Source organism: Mustela lutreola, chromosome 7, assembly GCF_030435805.1.
Source record: "Mustela lutreola isolate mMusLut2 chromosome 7, mMusLut2.pri, whole genome shotgun sequence".
Classification (NCBI taxonomy): domain Eukaryota; kingdom Metazoa; phylum Chordata; class Mammalia; order Carnivora; family Mustelidae; genus Mustela; species Mustela lutreola.
Genome location: NC_081296.1, coordinates 151,004,233 through 151,022,145, shown reverse-complemented (window position 1 = coordinate 151,022,145; position 17,913 = coordinate 151,004,233). Strand labels below are relative to the sequence as shown.

General features: G+C 43.3%; 1 protein-coding gene across 7 annotated transcripts in view; it reads right to left on the bottom strand.

Annotated features, from left to right (window-relative positions):
* MARK3 (microtubule affinity regulating kinase 3) overlaps positions 1–17,913 on the bottom strand; it is a 119,696-nt gene that overhangs the window by 2,475 nt on the left and 99,308 nt on the right. For 2 of the 7 annotated variants that reach the window (XM_059183224.1, XM_059183229.1), the window contains exons 14-17: positions 15,551–15,654; positions 6,840–7,097; positions 2,106–2,132; positions 698–742 (exon numbers count right to left, since the gene is read on the bottom strand). In XM_059183224.1, the coding sequence (XP_059039207.1) occupies positions 698–742; positions 2,106–2,132; positions 6,840–7,097; positions 15,551–15,654 (434 nt within the window). Of the gene's footprint in view, positions 1–697; positions 743–2,105; positions 2,133–6,839; positions 7,098–7,801; positions 7,964–15,550; positions 15,655–17,913 lie in introns of all 7 variants that reach the window. The other 5 variants (XM_059183231.1, XM_059183230.1, XM_059183232.1 and 2 more) reach the window with 4 other exon arrangements.

Sequence of the window (17,913 nt, the reverse complement as noted above, 5' to 3'; positions counted from 1 at the left end):
ATGTAAAAGCAAATTGCTTGACTACATAATCATTCTTAAACATCTAATTTAAGGGGCGCCTGGGTGGCTCAGTGGGTTGAGGCCTCGGTCTTCGGCTCGGGTTGTGAACTCAGGGTCCTGGGATAGAGCCCCGAATCGGGCTCTCTGCTCAGCGGGGAGCCTGCTTCCCCACCCTCTCTCTGCCTGCCTCTCTGTCTACTTGTGATCTCTCTCTGTGTCAAGTAAATAAATAAAATCTTTAAAAAAACAAAAACAAAACAAAACAACATCTAATTTAAGACACGAAAAATTCTTCTCAATATTCTGCTTTCATTCTTTGAGACCAGAATCATGCAGGAGTTATGGACACGCCAACAGTGCTCCTACTGACTCCCAGAGCTACTTTCAGGCTGTCAGTGCCCAGGCAGGAGGGCCCCGTATTGCACCACCCAAACACCAGTGGAAAGCCCTAGTCAGTCTGGGAGGCGGAAGGCTTTCACCAGCGGTTAGCCATGGCACTCTGGTGCCCTCAAGCGGCCACTGGGAGGCGGCAGCAGTGACACTGGTGCTTCAAGAACCATAGAACGTGGACCTCACCAAGCAATCCTACATTGACAGCAGGCATATGATGCAGGACATTCAGAAAAGAGCATCGTTTCTGCCACACACACAAGGTAAATACCTATAAAATATTTTAAGTAAAAATCATTTCCCTCACCTTGAGCCCTCATATCTCCCGTTCCTCTCATATTCAGTTGGAAGCCTCAACGAACAGAATGCAGAAGCACAGAGAAGTGGGAAAGAGAAAAGAAATCTTACAGACCAGTACACGACCACCCATATACAAATACAGATGTCATGAATGAACAAATCCAAAGCAGTTTAGGTCACCGGCTGTGCTTGTTAAACTCGTCCCGTCAAGGGGGTGACTCGGCCCCCACCATCCTTCTCCATGCGCGCTCACAGGTGGGGTGGGAGGCCCCGGCCACACACCTGCATCACATCTGCAACAGGTACTCTTGCCTGGCTTTGGAACTGGAGATTTTATTCTGACTTTTTAACCCTTGCCCCAAAGTGTAATGGGTTTTAACTAAAAGGAAATGAATTCTATCAGTTAAATCCTACCTACAACTACCAAATTTCCTGTGCAAGGAAAAATTTGGCAACGGGGAAGATTAAAAAACAATCACGTAGTGGAATTTCCCTTAGAAGGAAAGCACTCCTCCCACAGTTTTAACAAAGAGCTCATGTTCACATAGCTTTTCAGTGATCCACTGACCTCATCAACACACAGACCCCCCACAGCCTGGCTTTCTGGGCACAGGTGGCTCATATGGCAGATTTTCTGCTTCATTCTCTGTGCATTCCAAGACGGTGAGCAACATTTTTGTTCTCTTGACTTATCGTCATCAAAAAGTAATCATCTGGTAGGAATATATAAGATTTACCACATGCTTTCAGTAAAGTAGTAAGGCCTACTTCCTTCAGTGGTTGGTGGAAAGCAGGTTTTAGACAGAATACTATTTACTCTTCAACTCTCTGAAAATATTAAAACTTTTCTGCTGTAAGCTGCCCACATCTTTATTTCTGAAAACCTCAAACCAAATGAGGCTATAGGTTTGAATTTTGTGCTTGTTTCGCATGTAAAAATATTAGCTAATTTCCCAGTCATTTTAAAGTGTTTTGCTAATTCAATCCTTCATGGTATAAAAGATGGCAACAGTTACCACTTACCTTCTGCAGGCTTGAGGCCAATCAGTAATTGTACATTAATATTACTGAACAACTCATTCTTCAAACAGAAGCATGCTAAGTGTTATTAGTATGAAGACAGAATTATTTGGATGCTAAATAATTCTAGCAAAGAAAGAAAATGCACAGAGCATGCACAGGCCTACTGTTACGTGGGTGCCACAGTCCCTTTACAAATGCCTGACAGAGTTAATCTATTTCTTTCCAAGGTTTCCTTACAAAGAAATAAGTATTTAGTTCTGAGCAGAAAGTTTAGTTTTTAAGAAAACAAAACAAAACAAAAAAACAAGGCTAGAAAGCCAAACCTGATGTTAATTGCAGGAGCCATTTTGGGGTAAGGATCGGAAAAAAAAATGTGTATATATAAATCCTACCTTTTGATAAACCTGAATGACATGTTTCTAAAAGAAATTAAGCCAAAAACAAAATTAACAAAAATGACTTGCACAAATTAAATAGAAAATCTAGTCAATTATAGAGAGAAAGAAAAACAACAAATAAAATAGGGCTCCTCTTCTGTCTAAAGAACAATGGAACAGAGACATTTGTTGAAAAAGTAAAATTACAGGTAACTGAGTATGTAAATATCTGTACTTGTAAGAAAAATTCAGCAATAAATATTGACATTAGCTGTAATTAAATATATTTAAGGGTTTTCAGATAGATATACTGTAAGATGATAAAATCCAACATCCTATGTTAAAGAAGTGACAGAAATCATCCGCAGTACGATACAGTAAGAGGGTAACACCTCTCGATCCTCTTGAGAATGTCTTAGAAACAAAAACCTCACCTTCTTATATAACATTAAAAATTTCATTTAAAAGTGTTCAACCATTAAGAGAACCTTTACTTATCTCAGGAAGATGATTTAAACATTCACAGAATGCCTATTACAGTGTAGGACATAAATCACTTTTTAAGAAAAAACTAAGTGATTGGGATTTAAAATGAAGCGGACTTTTCGGAGTTTTAGATGGCAAAATGAATGGATATTAAATAATAAGATAATGGGATTTTCAATTGATGTTTTATGGAATAAACTGGAAGAGCTGTATTGAGAAGGGGCTTTTTGCTCGTTAAAAATTAAGGAGATGCTTAGGTTGTTCTGAACAGAATCTGACCAAAGAAATTCCAAACTACGAGTCAGGCTTGCACGATCATGTGGTCAGCATTCCTGGGCAAGTGCAGGCTGGCTCACCTAACTATTTCTGAAACCTCCCAGTTCTGTGATTAAACAAAGGGTTCACTCTGCGTGAACGAAGGGATGAAGGCCTTGGACTTGTTGTTCTAACATGGATAAGCTGGCACTGCTTCAGATACAACCACTTAAAAAACATCTAACTAGTGCAGATACCAGCCAACCACGTCGTAATCAAATCAGAAGCAGTACACAGCAGGGTTACACGCAGTAGAGAAGATCACACACATGACAGTACTTTGTAAATAATTAAGCACTACATAAATATAAGGCAGGAATTATGCAAAAGATTATTTTAGTTGAAAACTGATTAAAAGGTCTTTAAGATATATATATATATTTTAAAGATTTTATTTATTTATTTGACAGAGAGAGATCACAAGTAGATGGAGAGGCAGGCAGAGAGAGAGAGAGAGAGAGAGAGAGAGACGCAGGCTCCCTGCTGAGCAGAGAGCCCGATGCGGGACTCCATCCCAGGACCCTGAGATCATGACCTGAGCCGAAGGCAGCGGCTTAACCCACTGAGCCACCCAGGCGCCCTTTAAGATGTATTTTATTTTATTTTATTTTATTTTATTTTTTTTTTTTTAAAGATTTTATTTATTTATTTGAGAGAGAGACAGTGAGAGAGAACATGAGCGAGGAGAAGGTCAGAGAGAGAAGCAGACTCCCCGTGGAGCTGGGAGACCGATGTGGGACTCGATCCCGGGACTCCGGGATCATGACCTGAGCCGAAGGCAGTCGTCCAACCAACTGAGCCACCCAGGCGTCCCTAAGATGTATTTTAATTTCCCAATTTTCTACCTGAGTTAAGTCGGGGTTACTGGTCAAGTGCCGTAGGACTGTTTTTCTTCACATTTCCTGCCATGAATCCCGGTGGTGTATAAAGAGGAGCAGCGGCAGGACTGAGGCTTGGTTCATGGGGGCCCGTGAACCAATCTGAGGCACACAGAGGCATGAACATCCTGTCTCAGGGTATGAGCACCCTATGTCCCCAGGAGGGGACAGCCTCACTCCTTCTGACTACTGAGGTGGAAGAGCACACGGCTCTCCGGAGCCCCACATACTCAGGGCAGAGTCAGAGTCACGAGCAGATGCAGACCTGGTGCCGGCTGTCCTCCCACCACACCTCAGCAGGCCTCCGATGCAGCACCTCCAAAAGCACCCCTGCGCCGCCTCTCTCACAGGCGCCAGGACTCTGATCCGCACAGTCATTGTTAGGGCGGGATTAGCAGCCTTCGCTGATCTAACACTTAGTTGTATCAGTGTACCTCTAAAGGACAGTAAACTGAGGCTACAGACCTCAGTGTGCAAACTTTAACAAATAGAAGACTATATTTCTGCCAATCTTTAGGGGTAGAAATTGCCTGGAAATGTAAAGTAAGATAACCCCTAAGATTTTTCTAAAATTAAACCAAGAAAGCTCAGTCTCCAATTTTAATTCAAAGACATGAAAAGAAAATTAGACATTAGAAAATGAGGGACAAGGACCCACACTGTCCCTGACAGCCTTGCAGGGCAGCACGCACAGCGGACTCAAGGGCCTCTTCTGGAGGCACAGACCTGGCTTGGCAACTTTTGGCTGTATAACTTTGAACTTAAACTCTTAAACTCTCTGAACCTCATCTCCCATGTGGTCCTACAAAATTGGGATAATATCTATTACACAGGCAGACTGTGGAGGAGATTAAATGAATGTAAGAGAATGTGTGCGTAGACATGTGCATCTTTATCAACGTAAAACAAGTACATCTCTATAAATCTATAGACATCTGTTCACCTTAGCACTTGATAAGCAATCACGAAATGTTAGCTGATGTTACTTGTAACAATGATAGCATTAGGATGACCAAAAAAGAGCACAAAGGTAACAAATAAATTCAAGGATATTCTTGATTTGTAAGGTTTTATTTAAAGAGCCCATTAGAGACTGAAGCGTGAAGACAAACAGCGGCCTGTCCTGCAACCAGCTCAGACAGATCTGACTGGGTGCGTCCCCCACTGCACCCAGGGCTCTCCCCGTGTATAACACCAGTCAGCAGTAAGCAAGGCCAGGGAGCGAAAAGCCAGCAGGACGATAAGTGGCTCGTTCCCTACCACCTGAGTTTCAGAGGCAGATTCCATTTCAGTTTAGTCCACAAGGAAGAAACTAGGGAACAGAGAGGCCTGGGACAGGCCCTAGGATAACCCTGAGAGGGAGGAAGAAATTATTCTGGAGGTCACCAGACCCTTCTTGGATTCAGCTCCCTGCTTCTCTTACTGGTCCCAAGTGGGTGCCCCAAACTTGGCAAAGTCCTTTGGACTATTCTACTCTTCTGCCCAGTTGGGAACAGGGGGTCTCAGCAAAGGGGTAGAGTAAGAAGCTGGACTGTAACTTCTGGCCCCCCTCTGACCTCCAATCAATAAGATAAAGCAGAAGTCCTCCCTAATCCGGTCGCCAGTGTCCTGACGACAAGCAGATTACCTGGAGAAAGGCAGCTGAATGTGACTTGGCTAAGTTCAAGTGATTGATCTAAAAGAATTTAACATTACTGGAGGAATTAAGGAGACTGAAAAGTGGGATCTGGCTTACAGGTTAAATACCAAAGATAGCAGGAAACAAAGCAGCCAGCTAGTGAGCCACAGGGAATGTGGAGAAACAGAGGAGGGGGGTGCCAGCCGTATCAGACTCTGTTGTTCTGAGTAAAATAAAAATGATGCACAAGAGGGTCTGCAACATGGGAGCTGCAGGACGCCCTGGACATACTACTCCATGGTGAGGCAAGATTTTACTTATTTATTTGAGAGAGAGAGAGAGAGAGAGAAAGTGAGAGAGAGCAGAAGCTGAGGGAGGGCAGAAGGGGAGAGGGCAGCAGACTTCCCACTGAGCAGGGAGCTTAATGCTGGACTCAATCCTGCGACTATGGGATCATGACCTGAGCTGCAGGCAGACCCTTAACAGACTGAATCATCCAGGTGCCTGTGAGGCTCAATTTCTGGGAAACTCTTCTGGGAGTCCTGAGAGTACAGTGGCATTCAGGTCTCCTGAGTGTGGTCCTAGCTAATGGTGCCTCTGCCTGTGCGCGTATGGTGCATAGAGGCACTTTTTCTTCTTCCTCTTACAGCAGTCAATGATTCTAAGCCTTTGCAGCCTCCAGATTAGGTTATGGAAATAAAGTTCAAAGTACCTAAAGGGAAAAATGATTTTTATACACCATCAGATGCTAGCTTCTTGCTGAGAAGAAATCAGGAATTTTATCTGCCAAACTATATGTTTAAGCAAGTTACCTTGTTCTTACTATGACTTACTGACAGAGAGAACAGTTTTAAGATTTAGACCTTCGGAAACTTAGTGTTCTTCAATGACAATGACAGGAGGTGAGAGAGGTAAGAGAAGAAATGTCTCTCTCCTCCATGTCCAGACCACACACTGTCTTTGGCAGCAACTGCCCCTGGAGTGCCAGCCTATACTGGAGGTGGGGTTTTACTGAACTGCAGTAAACATGCCATGTGGACAGAAGTGTGCAACAGCCTCCTTAGTGCTGGAGGACTTTTGGTGCTGTGAGGATTCTGAGCTCTGTAATTCCTACTCCAAAAGGTTTTAAAGTATAAAGTTCTATATATAAACCAGAAAAACATGAGCTAAAGACAAAGCAAAAGGTGCCTGGGTGGCTCAGTCGTTAAGTGTCTTTGGCTCAGGTCATGATCCCAGGGTCCTGCGATCGAGTCCCGCATTGGGCTCCCTGCTCAGTGGGGAGCCTGCTTCTCCCTCTATTCATCCCCATTGCTCGTGATCTCTCTCAGCAAAAAAAAAAAAAGTTAAAGACAAAGTGAAAAGTATTTGGGCAGTTGCTTCACACAACAGAGAAGACGTTTCTTGTTTTGCTCTTATATTCGCTCCAAACCACCAGCACAACCCAGCACTTACCTCCTTGTAAGTTTTGAAGTTAATTTACTAAAAAGATTAGTGGAGCCTCGGCTTCGAGTCTGTGACAATGGTGTGGCTTCGTGGGACAGGCTGGGTGAGGCAGGCGGGCCATTATACGTGGCAGTCCGCCGCTCCCGGGGCTGGCCATGGAAAGTGCTGCGACTGGCTGTGCCCCGTGGGAAGCGGAGTCGGTCTGGCGTGGCTGCGCTGCTGACACTGTGCGTCGAGGCAACTGGAGTCCTCGGATCAGGAATAGTGCTAGAAGATCAGAACAGAATGGTCTCACATCTTTGTTCACAAGAGCCCAGCTTTGTGGCAAACATGGCACACAAAAATCTACAATAGACCTCTTATATATGGTGGAGAAAACCAGTTCTAATAAATGTCTAGACCCATGGGGGTGTTTTATAGGGTTCAGGACCAAAAGGCAAGCTAAACAGGAGGGTATCAAATAAACAGTATATAATGAAACACAGCCTCATGGGGTTTAAGGTAATAGGACATACGTATTTTCAAGGACAAGATAAATGCAGGGAAATTCTAGGACAAAGGAATGGCTAACTCGAGCTTTTCCCTTTGCTTCCTTCTCAGAGTTGCTTACATGCAGAGAACCTTGCCAATATAAAATAAACAGAGGCTATGCAGGTGAAATCGAAGAATAGGCAACTAAAATGTTTTAGAAGCACACAAACACGAATGGCACGTTTACTATCAGATCCCACATGCTAAGAGCAGCACCGTGGAGAGGAGGGGGACTGCTTACACCCTTTGCAGTATGCAAAGGCATGAAGACACACAGACGACCAAGGACACCATGACACAGGATGCACTTAACTAAAACCACACACAGGAAGGGTACTTTGTGCACAAGAGTAACGACCCGTGGACTATAAAATCCACAGCACAGCATGGAGCAGCGGCGGGCACACACGAGTCTCACGAGGAATGTGCAGTTGTCTTACACAGCCTTGCTGTTATCTCCTTCACTGTCTACTGGAGGTACCATCATCGTGGGGTGCCCCGAGGCTGACATGGACATCGACTTCTGATGTCTCAGCCGACAGGTGGAAGCTGTGGCACAAACTGAGGCAGGGCTAGCTGCGTAAGCGAACAGTTCTGTCAGGCTGGGAGGGGGTTTGGGTTCAGGCAGAGGCAGAAACAACAATATGATGGCGCAGTGACAAAAAGAGCGACCTGTTATTTCAAGCACACACCTTCCTCCCCAAACCAGCTCAATTTTGCCTTAGAACAAAAATCTCTTAACCCTGTTTTAAGGATTCAGCAGCAATTACTAACCTGTAGCTGCTTTTTTCCCAAACAATGAAAGATGTTTTAGCTTTAAAGAAGAAAAATGACATCTTGTTTGAATATTTATGAGAGGGGCAGTGTTTTCTAAGCTGTGTACAAAACCAAGCCTCTCCCGAAAGAGAGGCTCCATTCCAACTGGAGCCGTCAAGTGAACCCACAACGTGAGCACACTGTGCCCTACCTGGTCTCCCAGCGCACAGACGTAGTTTAAATGGACTAGTAAAAGGATAGGAATAGTAACTAGGTGCATTTATCCAAGGGTCCTATGCTGTTTAAAGACAGATGACAATCTTCCTATGCAAAGGGCATTCACTTCTTTATAAACAAGTCAAAATCCCTACGGGGTCAACAGAGCCCCCTTTTTCAAGGCAGAAAATCTAGCATGAGTAGTTCAACTGCTTGCAGACAAAGAAACAGCAACAGACGTGGCTGTGGACCCCGACGGCTTCACCTGGCCCGGAGTGAAGGAGCCTCACCATGGCCACGCTGCTTCTTAATTCCAGCTCAGTCATCCTGTCCTTGTTCCAAAGAGGCAGTTTCTCTCCTTTGAGGCGAGCCAGGGATTCAGAATTCTGATTCTGCACATCAGTCTGTACACCCTCCCCACCTCTATCCCAGGGTCTCCCCACACAGGGTCTTCCCTCCTGTCCCACACTGGCCTATACCTTAGCACCCGTCTTCACTGGTCTCCTGGCCTTCACTGGGTGCTCATCGGCTACAGCCTTTCGAAAGCACGCTGTGTCTTCAGGACGAAGTTCAAACCCCTCAAACTCCTAGCTACACCCTCAGGCACCCATGGCCCGGCCCTGGCTGCATCTCCAGGTTCTACCTTCTGCTGTTACCTCTGGGAACTTGACTTTTGGAAGCTCCTATCATGTGCAATCCCTTGGTCATATATCAGGTCAAATAACTTTCATAGGAACTATTCTCTGTGCCTGGAGAACAAGCATTGTCGATTTTCATAAAAATTTAACGCAGTCACCCTCTCCACGAAGTTTCCCCTGATGCCCTCTCCCATCAGCAGCGAATCACCCCCTTTTATACTACCTTCATCTGCTACTATGCCCCATGTTATATCACAGTGACCCTTCCCTGCTAGACTGTCCTGCAAGCATTGTGCTCAATAAATGCTCTCCTCACTGAGAGTCCCTGGCGTTCTGACAGTCCTGACTGAGGGGGTGAGGAGATGTGTCTGTAATAAATTTCTCAAGAAGATAAGTTGTCCCTGCATTTTTGTTTGAGAATTCTATCTTCTGACCTGGGAGAAAGGCTCTAATATAGTCACAAAAGAATTGGAAACAAATGTCTTATGAAGATAAATACAGATTCGATTTCATGTTTTTGCCATTCAGCATTGACTCTTTTTCCCAAGCCAACGACACTTGAATTCCGCTATGAGGGAAACAAGCTCCGAGGCTCTGGATTCAGACTCCACCCCAGACTTTCCCAGCCACTCTGGCCAGTGACAGACTGGCCAGAACCACACCAGCATGGACTCAGAGCCAAGCCCAGGGCTTCTGTCTGAGGAGAGCTCAGTGGGAAGATGCCAAGCCAAATGCTGCTGAGCCCAACCAGGAAACCCCTACAGAGAAAGCGGAATTAGGAGACGGACCCTGACTCCTTCCCTGCACTTTTCTAGTGATAGGAACTCAAAAGATACACTTTTCAAAAAAAGATTTATTTGAGAGAGTCAAGTACATGCGAGGGGGTGAGGGACAAAGGGAGGAGCGAATCCCAAGCAGAATCCCTACTGAGCACGGGCCGGATGCGGAGCTCAGTATCACAACCCTGAGGTCACAACTGACCCGAAATCAAGAGTCGGTTGGCACTCAACTGACTGAGCCACCCAGGTGCCCCTGATTCAACTTTTTATTTTTATTTTTTAAAGATTTATTTATTTATTTGACACAGAGAGATTGCAAGTAGGCAACGCAGCAGGCAGAGAGAGCAGGGGAAGCAGGCTCCCAGCTGAGCAGAGAGCCCAATGCAGGGCTCCATCCCAGGACCCTGAGACCATGACCCAAGTGGAAGGTAGAGGCTTAACCCAGTGAGCCACCCAGGAGTCCCTCAACTCTCTTTGAAGACTAGTCAAGTGCAGTAGTGAGAAGCGGAGGGAAAACAGCAGAATAAGGAGTGATTCAACTATTTGAGAAATGCTTGTTTCTCATACACACAAACATACATATACATATATATACACACAACTTCATTTTTAAACAAGTTACAGATAAATATGATGGTCTTTTGTGCTCTATTATCTTTTTAGGGCAGGTCAAGGGTCAACCCACTTGATGCCTCTGCCCAGCGGCTGACATTCTCCTGCTCAAATTAGGAGCTAGGATCAATGCGTGCATTAAAAGCAAGGGAAGAAAGACGGGTTTTCTGGCTTCTTCCCTGGAGAATATGAATGATCCCAAAGACCTGAAGAAGGAAAGAGCTTTTAGTGAGCACACAGAGCAAGAAGATGCCTGATCTACTGCCTGCCAAGGTACCCCGCTCAACGGCTGGACTGTGCAGGCAAGACCTATAAGGCACATAAGCATGGCAAGACTGGATACTTTGCAGCAAAACAGTGACCCTCCTTAAAGTTATAAACTTTTCTCAAAAGGGAAGTGTAAGGGGCGCCTGCGTGGCTCAGTCGACCAGCCGACTCTTGATTTTAGCTCAGGTGGTGATCTCAGGGTCCAGAGATCAAGCCCCAAATGGGGCTCCACCCTCAGGGTGGAGTCTGCTTCTCCCTCTTCTTCTGCTCCCCCTCCACAGCTCTGTCTCTATCTTCTCTCTCTCTCAAACAAATAAATAAAAGCTTTAAAAAAAAAAAAAAACAACAACAAAAAAGGAGGGGGGTGTGCCTGGGTGGCTCAGTGGGTTCAAGCCTCTGCCTTCAGCTCAGGTCATGATCTCAGGGTCTTGGGATCGAGTCCCGCATCGGGCTCTCTGCTTAGCCAGAAGCCTGCTTCCTCCTCTCTCTTTGCCTGCCTCTCCTCTCTGCCTACTTGTGATGCATATCTCTCAAATAAATAAAATCTTAAAAAAAAAAAAAAGGTAAGTGTAAGTTGATATTTCATTGTAAATTTTTAAATTTTTGACACACTAATCCTGAAGGAAATTAAATGAATTATTTTAGAAATTTAATCCCTGTCACATCACGAGTTTCACAAACCGAGCAACAAGACATGTGGTTTTTTTGTTTGTTTGTTTGTTTTTACTTCTACAGTAGGCTTAGAGCCTTGATTTAGGAAACAGTAAACTCACTAAATGTCTTTTGAATTTCAAATTTGTACAAAGTCACAAAAAATTTTTTTTTAAAGATTTTATTTGACAGAGAGAGAGAGAGAAAGAGAGAGCGTGCAAGAGTGTGCACACAACCAGGGGGAGCAGCAGGCAGAGGGAGAGGGAGAAGCAGGCCCCCAACTGAGTAAGGAGCCTAATGTGGTGCTTGATGCCAGGACCCTGAGCCAAAGGCAGATGCTTAACCAACTGGGCCACTCAGGTGCCCCTTAAGTCACAAAAATTCTGTTTATAACAGACAACCCCAGTATCACACTGGGCTGTATATTCTAAAAGGAAGCTGAGAAAACTGGACAAAATGTTACCAACCAAAAAGTGCTAAAAATGGTGATTATATTTAATAGATTAGCCCATAATCATCTACATCAGCAAAACAGCAGCTGCATTACATTTTTAGAATTTCTGGGCCCAAGGGAAAACCATTTTCTTTTTCAAAAGATTTTATTTATTCATGTGAGAGAGAGAGAGAGAGAGAGAGAGGCAGAGGGAGAAGCAGGCTCCCTGGAGCCCAATGCGGGACTTGATCCCAGGAGCCTAGAATCATGACCTGAGCCAAAGGCAGACCATGAAAACCATTTTCAAACCTTAACCAGCTCAAGTTGTACGAGATTCTTGTTAGTCTAATTGCTCTGTATTTATGTCTGTATTTTTGTCTTTTTTGGAAACTACTCTACCTACAGTTAGTTACTAAAGGATAGGTATTTTGAATTCGTTTGATATGACATTTATGCCATATTGGAACACTCTGATATGGAATGTTTTGGTTGCTGATTCAAACCATACTCTGTAATTGGGCAAAGGCAGAATTAAAAATATAACCAAAAGATACATGTGTGAACTTTCTCTGCTCAATCCCTATACCTTGATTCAGGACAAAGGGATAAATGGATAAAATAACAGAGACATTTTACAATTTTAAAATCTTACCTAGAATATCAAATACCTAAAAACTTCTCTGAAAAGATTCTGTTGTGCTTTACTGTAACTATATCACACTACTTCTTTGGGGGCCCTCAAATGAACACTTCAGTAGTCTCTGGACATATCTAAAAGTATAAGAAAGAGCAGGACAGGGTCCATGTTATGTGTGGAGGTTAGCAAAATAATTAAGAAGTCAGTGTAAAGTAAGATTCAAGACATTCTTCACACTCCCATCTGAATGGTTTACTGGTGCGTCCGTCCATAAGCCAGGATGTGTTCAGCATCATATGTCAGTCTCTGTGCTAACTGGTTTAAGACTTGCCGTAAAGAACTACACAACTGTGATACAATCACACAACTGAAGTTGTGGTTACACTCTCTCACGCCTAGTTTATACGGACCATTGGTCACTGCTGGAAATGGGCCACAGTCAGAGTCTGCCATCAGAAGGCAGAATAACTACATCAGGAGACAGAGCAGAAAGGAAGCTGGATTTTGGCATGCCTGGTGTCAAAACAACGGTCTAACTCAGAAAACAGTTCACATGTTCTCAAGCCAAAGTAACAGTTTGCCAAATCCTGTAACTTCTGTTCTTTAAACAACAACGATTTCTTTATTTTCATACAACAAAGCTGATAAAACAGAACGACTGCACTGGTAAGAATCAATCCATAAAATCAATTCTAAAATCAAACAACCATGGCATGGCCAATGGGGAGAGCTTTAAACATCGCCCCATGCTCATGGCAGGCCTTGGACAACAGCAGAAGAATTGTGTAGGATATGCATAGTTTCAGTTCAGACTCGCACAGCCTTTACTAGCCATGCTCAACATTGGAATTCTGTATAAACATACATCCATATAAAAAAAAAGTCCCACATATTCATGGTTAAAAACAAAAATGAAAGTCCTTCTTCAGAATTTTTTTTTTAATATTTTATTTATTTATTTGACAGACAGAGATCACAAGTAGGCAGAGAGGCAGGCAGAGAGAGAGGAGGAAGCAGGCTCCCCGCCGAGCAGAGAGCCCGACGTGGGGCTCGATCCCAGGATCCTGAGATCATGACCCGAGCGGAAGGCAGAGGCTCAACCCACTGAACCACCTAGGCGCCCCCCTTCTTCAGAAGTTAACAGGGATCCAGGCATCCTGTAGCTCACTGCGATTTTAGTCAAGGAGTCAAAGATCTACATCTCTCTACAGAGAGAAGAAAGTAACTGTCTGGTTAAAAAGTCATCTGGGCACAGAGAAGAAGCAGTGGATCTGATTAAAGACTCAGCATCTACTTTAGGGGTGAGAACGTTCTAACACTTACTGCCCTAACTGAAGGTAAAAAATATGACTAGTTTGGCATTCAAGCCTCTAATAATTTCCCACATTTTTTCAATGAATCTGTATGATAAAAAAGAAAATCCAGATACTATACAAATTTGGGGCCTTGTCTTGAGTGGTTTGACATTGAGACTATTTGGCTAAAGATAAAAAACAAAACAAACAACAACAACAAAAAACCACTTTCAAAAGCAAAACATTTAAATGAAGCTCATGGAAGCAATGAGGCCTAGGCTGGGATACGAGAAGTCGGTCTCAGCAGGGAAGGTGTGTGCAGGGAGGACACAGACAGGTGGTGACTCCAAAGAAATTAGAGAATTCTTCAAACTATTTCTGAAGAGTGAGTCGAATCCTGCAGGAAGGGACAGTTAGAAGACCATGTGCACACATACAAACATAAGCCAGAAAGCAGGGAGTAGTAGATCCTGGTCTTAAGAGCCTTTTAAAAAGTCTGACTCTATACCTCAGAGAAATGTATTTCCTAAAGATCAAGAAGAAGCTGGTAGAACAGTTCAACAATTTAGAAGAATTTCCGAAAGGAAAAAGAGTCATGAAACAACATTTACATTAGAAGCTTCTAATTGTCTTCTACTGAGAAACTCTATTAAATAACACTGAACTAGAAGAAATCTGATAGATTTGAGAATGTAAAAGAAAGAAACTTTACCAGAGAATAGACTACTATTAAATACCTACAAGCTATATAGCACAGCTGCCATCGCATACTCAAGTTATTAACAGTTCTTAATCATGAGGAAAAAGACAACGTTAAAACAAGTACACATACAGGAATCAGAAGAGAGAATCCTGGAATGTAAATATTTAAAAAAATGCACGGAATAATCCACATAATCTCACACAATAAGGTTTTAGCTTCATGTCAACTCAGAGTTAAGTAGTCTATGGGAGAGGGAAATGATGGTCTTGTTTTGAGGATGGAAGAGGAAAGCAGAATCTTTGCTTAGGCCGTGATGGAAGTTTGTGACCAAACATTTGACTAATGAGATCTCGAGGGAACAGAAACCATACGATGCATCTTCAGAAAGTAAATATCAGGAAAAAAGAAACCATTTTGATGCCAGACATGGGACTGTGACGAGACCAGACAATGTTCAAGTTAGGTGGCCAGGGGACAACGAAAATGGCGGGAATTTACTTAATAGATTTCTACTCCAGAACTTCGCTTGCGCATTGTGGCTTTACCTCACCACTCTGCATTTAATTTATACTCTACTCTTCCCGATAGAAGAGAAGGAAATCCATGCTTGCCTGAGAAACTTCTTCCATAAAGAATATATTTAACTACTCTACCAATCCCAACCTCTTTCTTCTCTTTTTTCTCTCCCCCTAAAGGATGGTCTTAGGCCCTACTCAATCCCACTTTTCCCACTCAGCTTCTCCACTTGGCCCCTCTGGTCACCTGCTGGCCTGTTCCTGAAGGTTCCCCACATGCCTCACACCGTGCTACAGAGGCTTGGCTCCCTGCGCCCTGGGTCCTTATCCCTCCCCGCTTCACCCTTCGTTCAACTTGTTAACGCACACAAAATAATGTCCACTTCCCTACTTGTTACTCTACAATTATAACACAGCTTAAGATGTGTCTCCTATAGGAAAGCTCCCTCATTTAACTCAATCCTTTCCACTACCACACGTACAACCTGCCAGGAAAACAAGCTCTGAACAATGACAGGAATTGGAATTCTAGTATCTTGCTCAAAATTTCCATCATATTTAACTTACCGTGAAAGAATACTTACCATTATTATCTGAATTTTGATTATAAAAATTGAGAAGTAAACAACATGCTTCCATTTCTTTTGGGAAAAACAGATTTTCTTGCAAACAAGTGAAATTTCGTACCTGTTTTCTTTCCCATTCTGAATTACTGAATGTCTATCAGCTGTGGTTCTTTCACTGCAAACGTAAGTATTTCGCCGTGTCATTCCACCAGATGCTGTATTACTCTATTAAAAAAAAGGGGTGGGGGTTGCCTTTTTACCATTTAGTAATAAGGAGGTACAATGAGGAAAAACAAGCTCATTTAAATACACAAGAATAATTTAGTCTTTGAATAAACCGACAGTAAGCTATCAGTGGTACTGGCTAAAAGATCACAAAAGAGGGTGGAGGCAACAGCCTCTGCTGTCTCCTGGCAGAAAGAGTGAAACTTGGCTATGGTAGAGCAACTCTTAAAAAGCCAGCTATGGGGCGCCTGGATGGCTCAGTAGGTTAAGCATTTGCCTTCAGCTCAGGTCATCAGGGTCCTGGGATCGAGTCCCATATCCGTCTCTCTGCTCAGCAGGAAGCCTGCTTCCTCCTATCTGTCTGTCTCTCTCTGCCTGCCTCTCTGCCTACTTGCGATCTCTCTCTGTCAAATAGATAAATAAAATCTTAAAAAAAAAAAAAAAAAAACCAGGGGCGCCTGGGTAGCTCAGTGGGTTAAGCCTCTCTGCCTTCGGCTCAGGTCATGACCTCAGGGTCCTGGGATCAAGCCCCGCAGCAGACTTTCTGCTCAGCAGGGAGCCTGCTTCCCCCACTCTCTCTGCCTACTTGTGATCTTTCTTTCTGTCAAATAAAGAAATAAAATCTTTAAAAAAATAAATAAAAAATAAAAATAAAAAGAGAAGAAAAAAAAAGCCGGCTACAATAATCCATAAATTAGTTCATATATTACTTTAAACAGAGTGGGAAGATAGAGATCCACTGTTTTTAAAAGCTAATAATTTTAAAATAAAAATTAAAAAAGGATTAGAAACATAAGGTAAACATACAAATAAAATAAATATCAAGCATGAGAATAATAAGAGTGAAAAACAAAGGACTAAACATAAGTATTAAAAATATAAAATTATTAGTAAAGACACAGGGGTAAGTCTGTACAACCTTGCATTACACAGATTCAGAGATATGACACCAAAGGATGAATAACAAAAGGAAAAAAAAATTGAACCCCGTGTCAGGTTCTTTCAGGTCATGACTTGAGCCGAAGGAGGATGATTAACAACTGAACACTAGGACCCAGGCGCCCCCCGCAAATTTCTTTTCTTTTTCTTTCTTTTTTTTTTTTTAAAGATTTTATTTATTTGACAGTGAGAGCAGGAACACAAACAGGGGGAGTAGGAGAGGTAGAAACAGGTTTCCCGAAGAGCAGAGAGCCTGATGCAGGGGTTGATCCCAGGACCCTGGGACCACAACCTGAGCCAAAGGCAAATGCCCAACGACTGAACCATCCAGGCGCCCCCACACCTATTTTTGAAAAGCTAATGCTTTCAAAATTAAGCAAGGAAGAGGCACTTGGGTGGTTTAGTTAAGCATCTGCCTTTGGCTTGGGTCATGGTCCCAGGGTCCTGCAAGCAAACCCCATTTCAGGTTCCTTGCTCAGTAGGAGTCTGCTTCTCCCTCTCTCTCCTGCTCCCCTTGCTTATACTCTGTCTCTCTCTCTCTCTAATAAATAAAATCTTAAAAAAAAAATTAAGCAAGGAAAGAAATGCTTTCAAAATTAACAAGCAAGGAGTTAACAACTACAGAATTTTATTAGATTAAGAAGAATTTTTTTTTTCAAAGATTTTATTTATTTATTTGACAGACAGAGATCACAAGTAGGCAGAGAGGCAGGCAGACAGAGAGGAGGAAGCAGGCTCCCTGCTAAGCAGAGAGCCCGATGTGGGGCTCAATCCCAGGACCCTGGGATCATGACCTGAGCCGAAGGCAGAGGCTTTAACCCACTGAGCCACCCAGGCGCCCCAGATTAAGAAGAATTTTTTTTTTTTTAAGATTTTATTTATTTATTTGACAGAGATCACAAGTAGGCAGAGAGGCAGACAGCGAGGCAGGCAGAGAGAGAGAGAGAGGAGGAAGCAGGCTCTCCGCTGAGCAGAGCCCGATGCGGGGCTCGATCCCAGGACCCCGAAATCATGACCTGAGCCGAAGGCAGAGGTTTAAGCCACTGAGCCACCCAGGTGCCCCTAAGAAGAATTTTTATACAAAGAGAAACACAGCCACCTTTAATACAGCACAAGGAGACCACGTACAGGGAAATTCCAGTCTAAATGGGAGAAAATTTTAGTAACATGACTTTTTTTCTTTTATAAATAATCAGATACGGATGACTGATAATACTGCGGGGTGTATCTTCAAAAGGGAGGTATGCAGTTGAGTAGAGCAATAGGGACAGAAAGTCATGAGGGCAGAGGACAGGGTCTTAGCTTGCTCTCACAACTCTC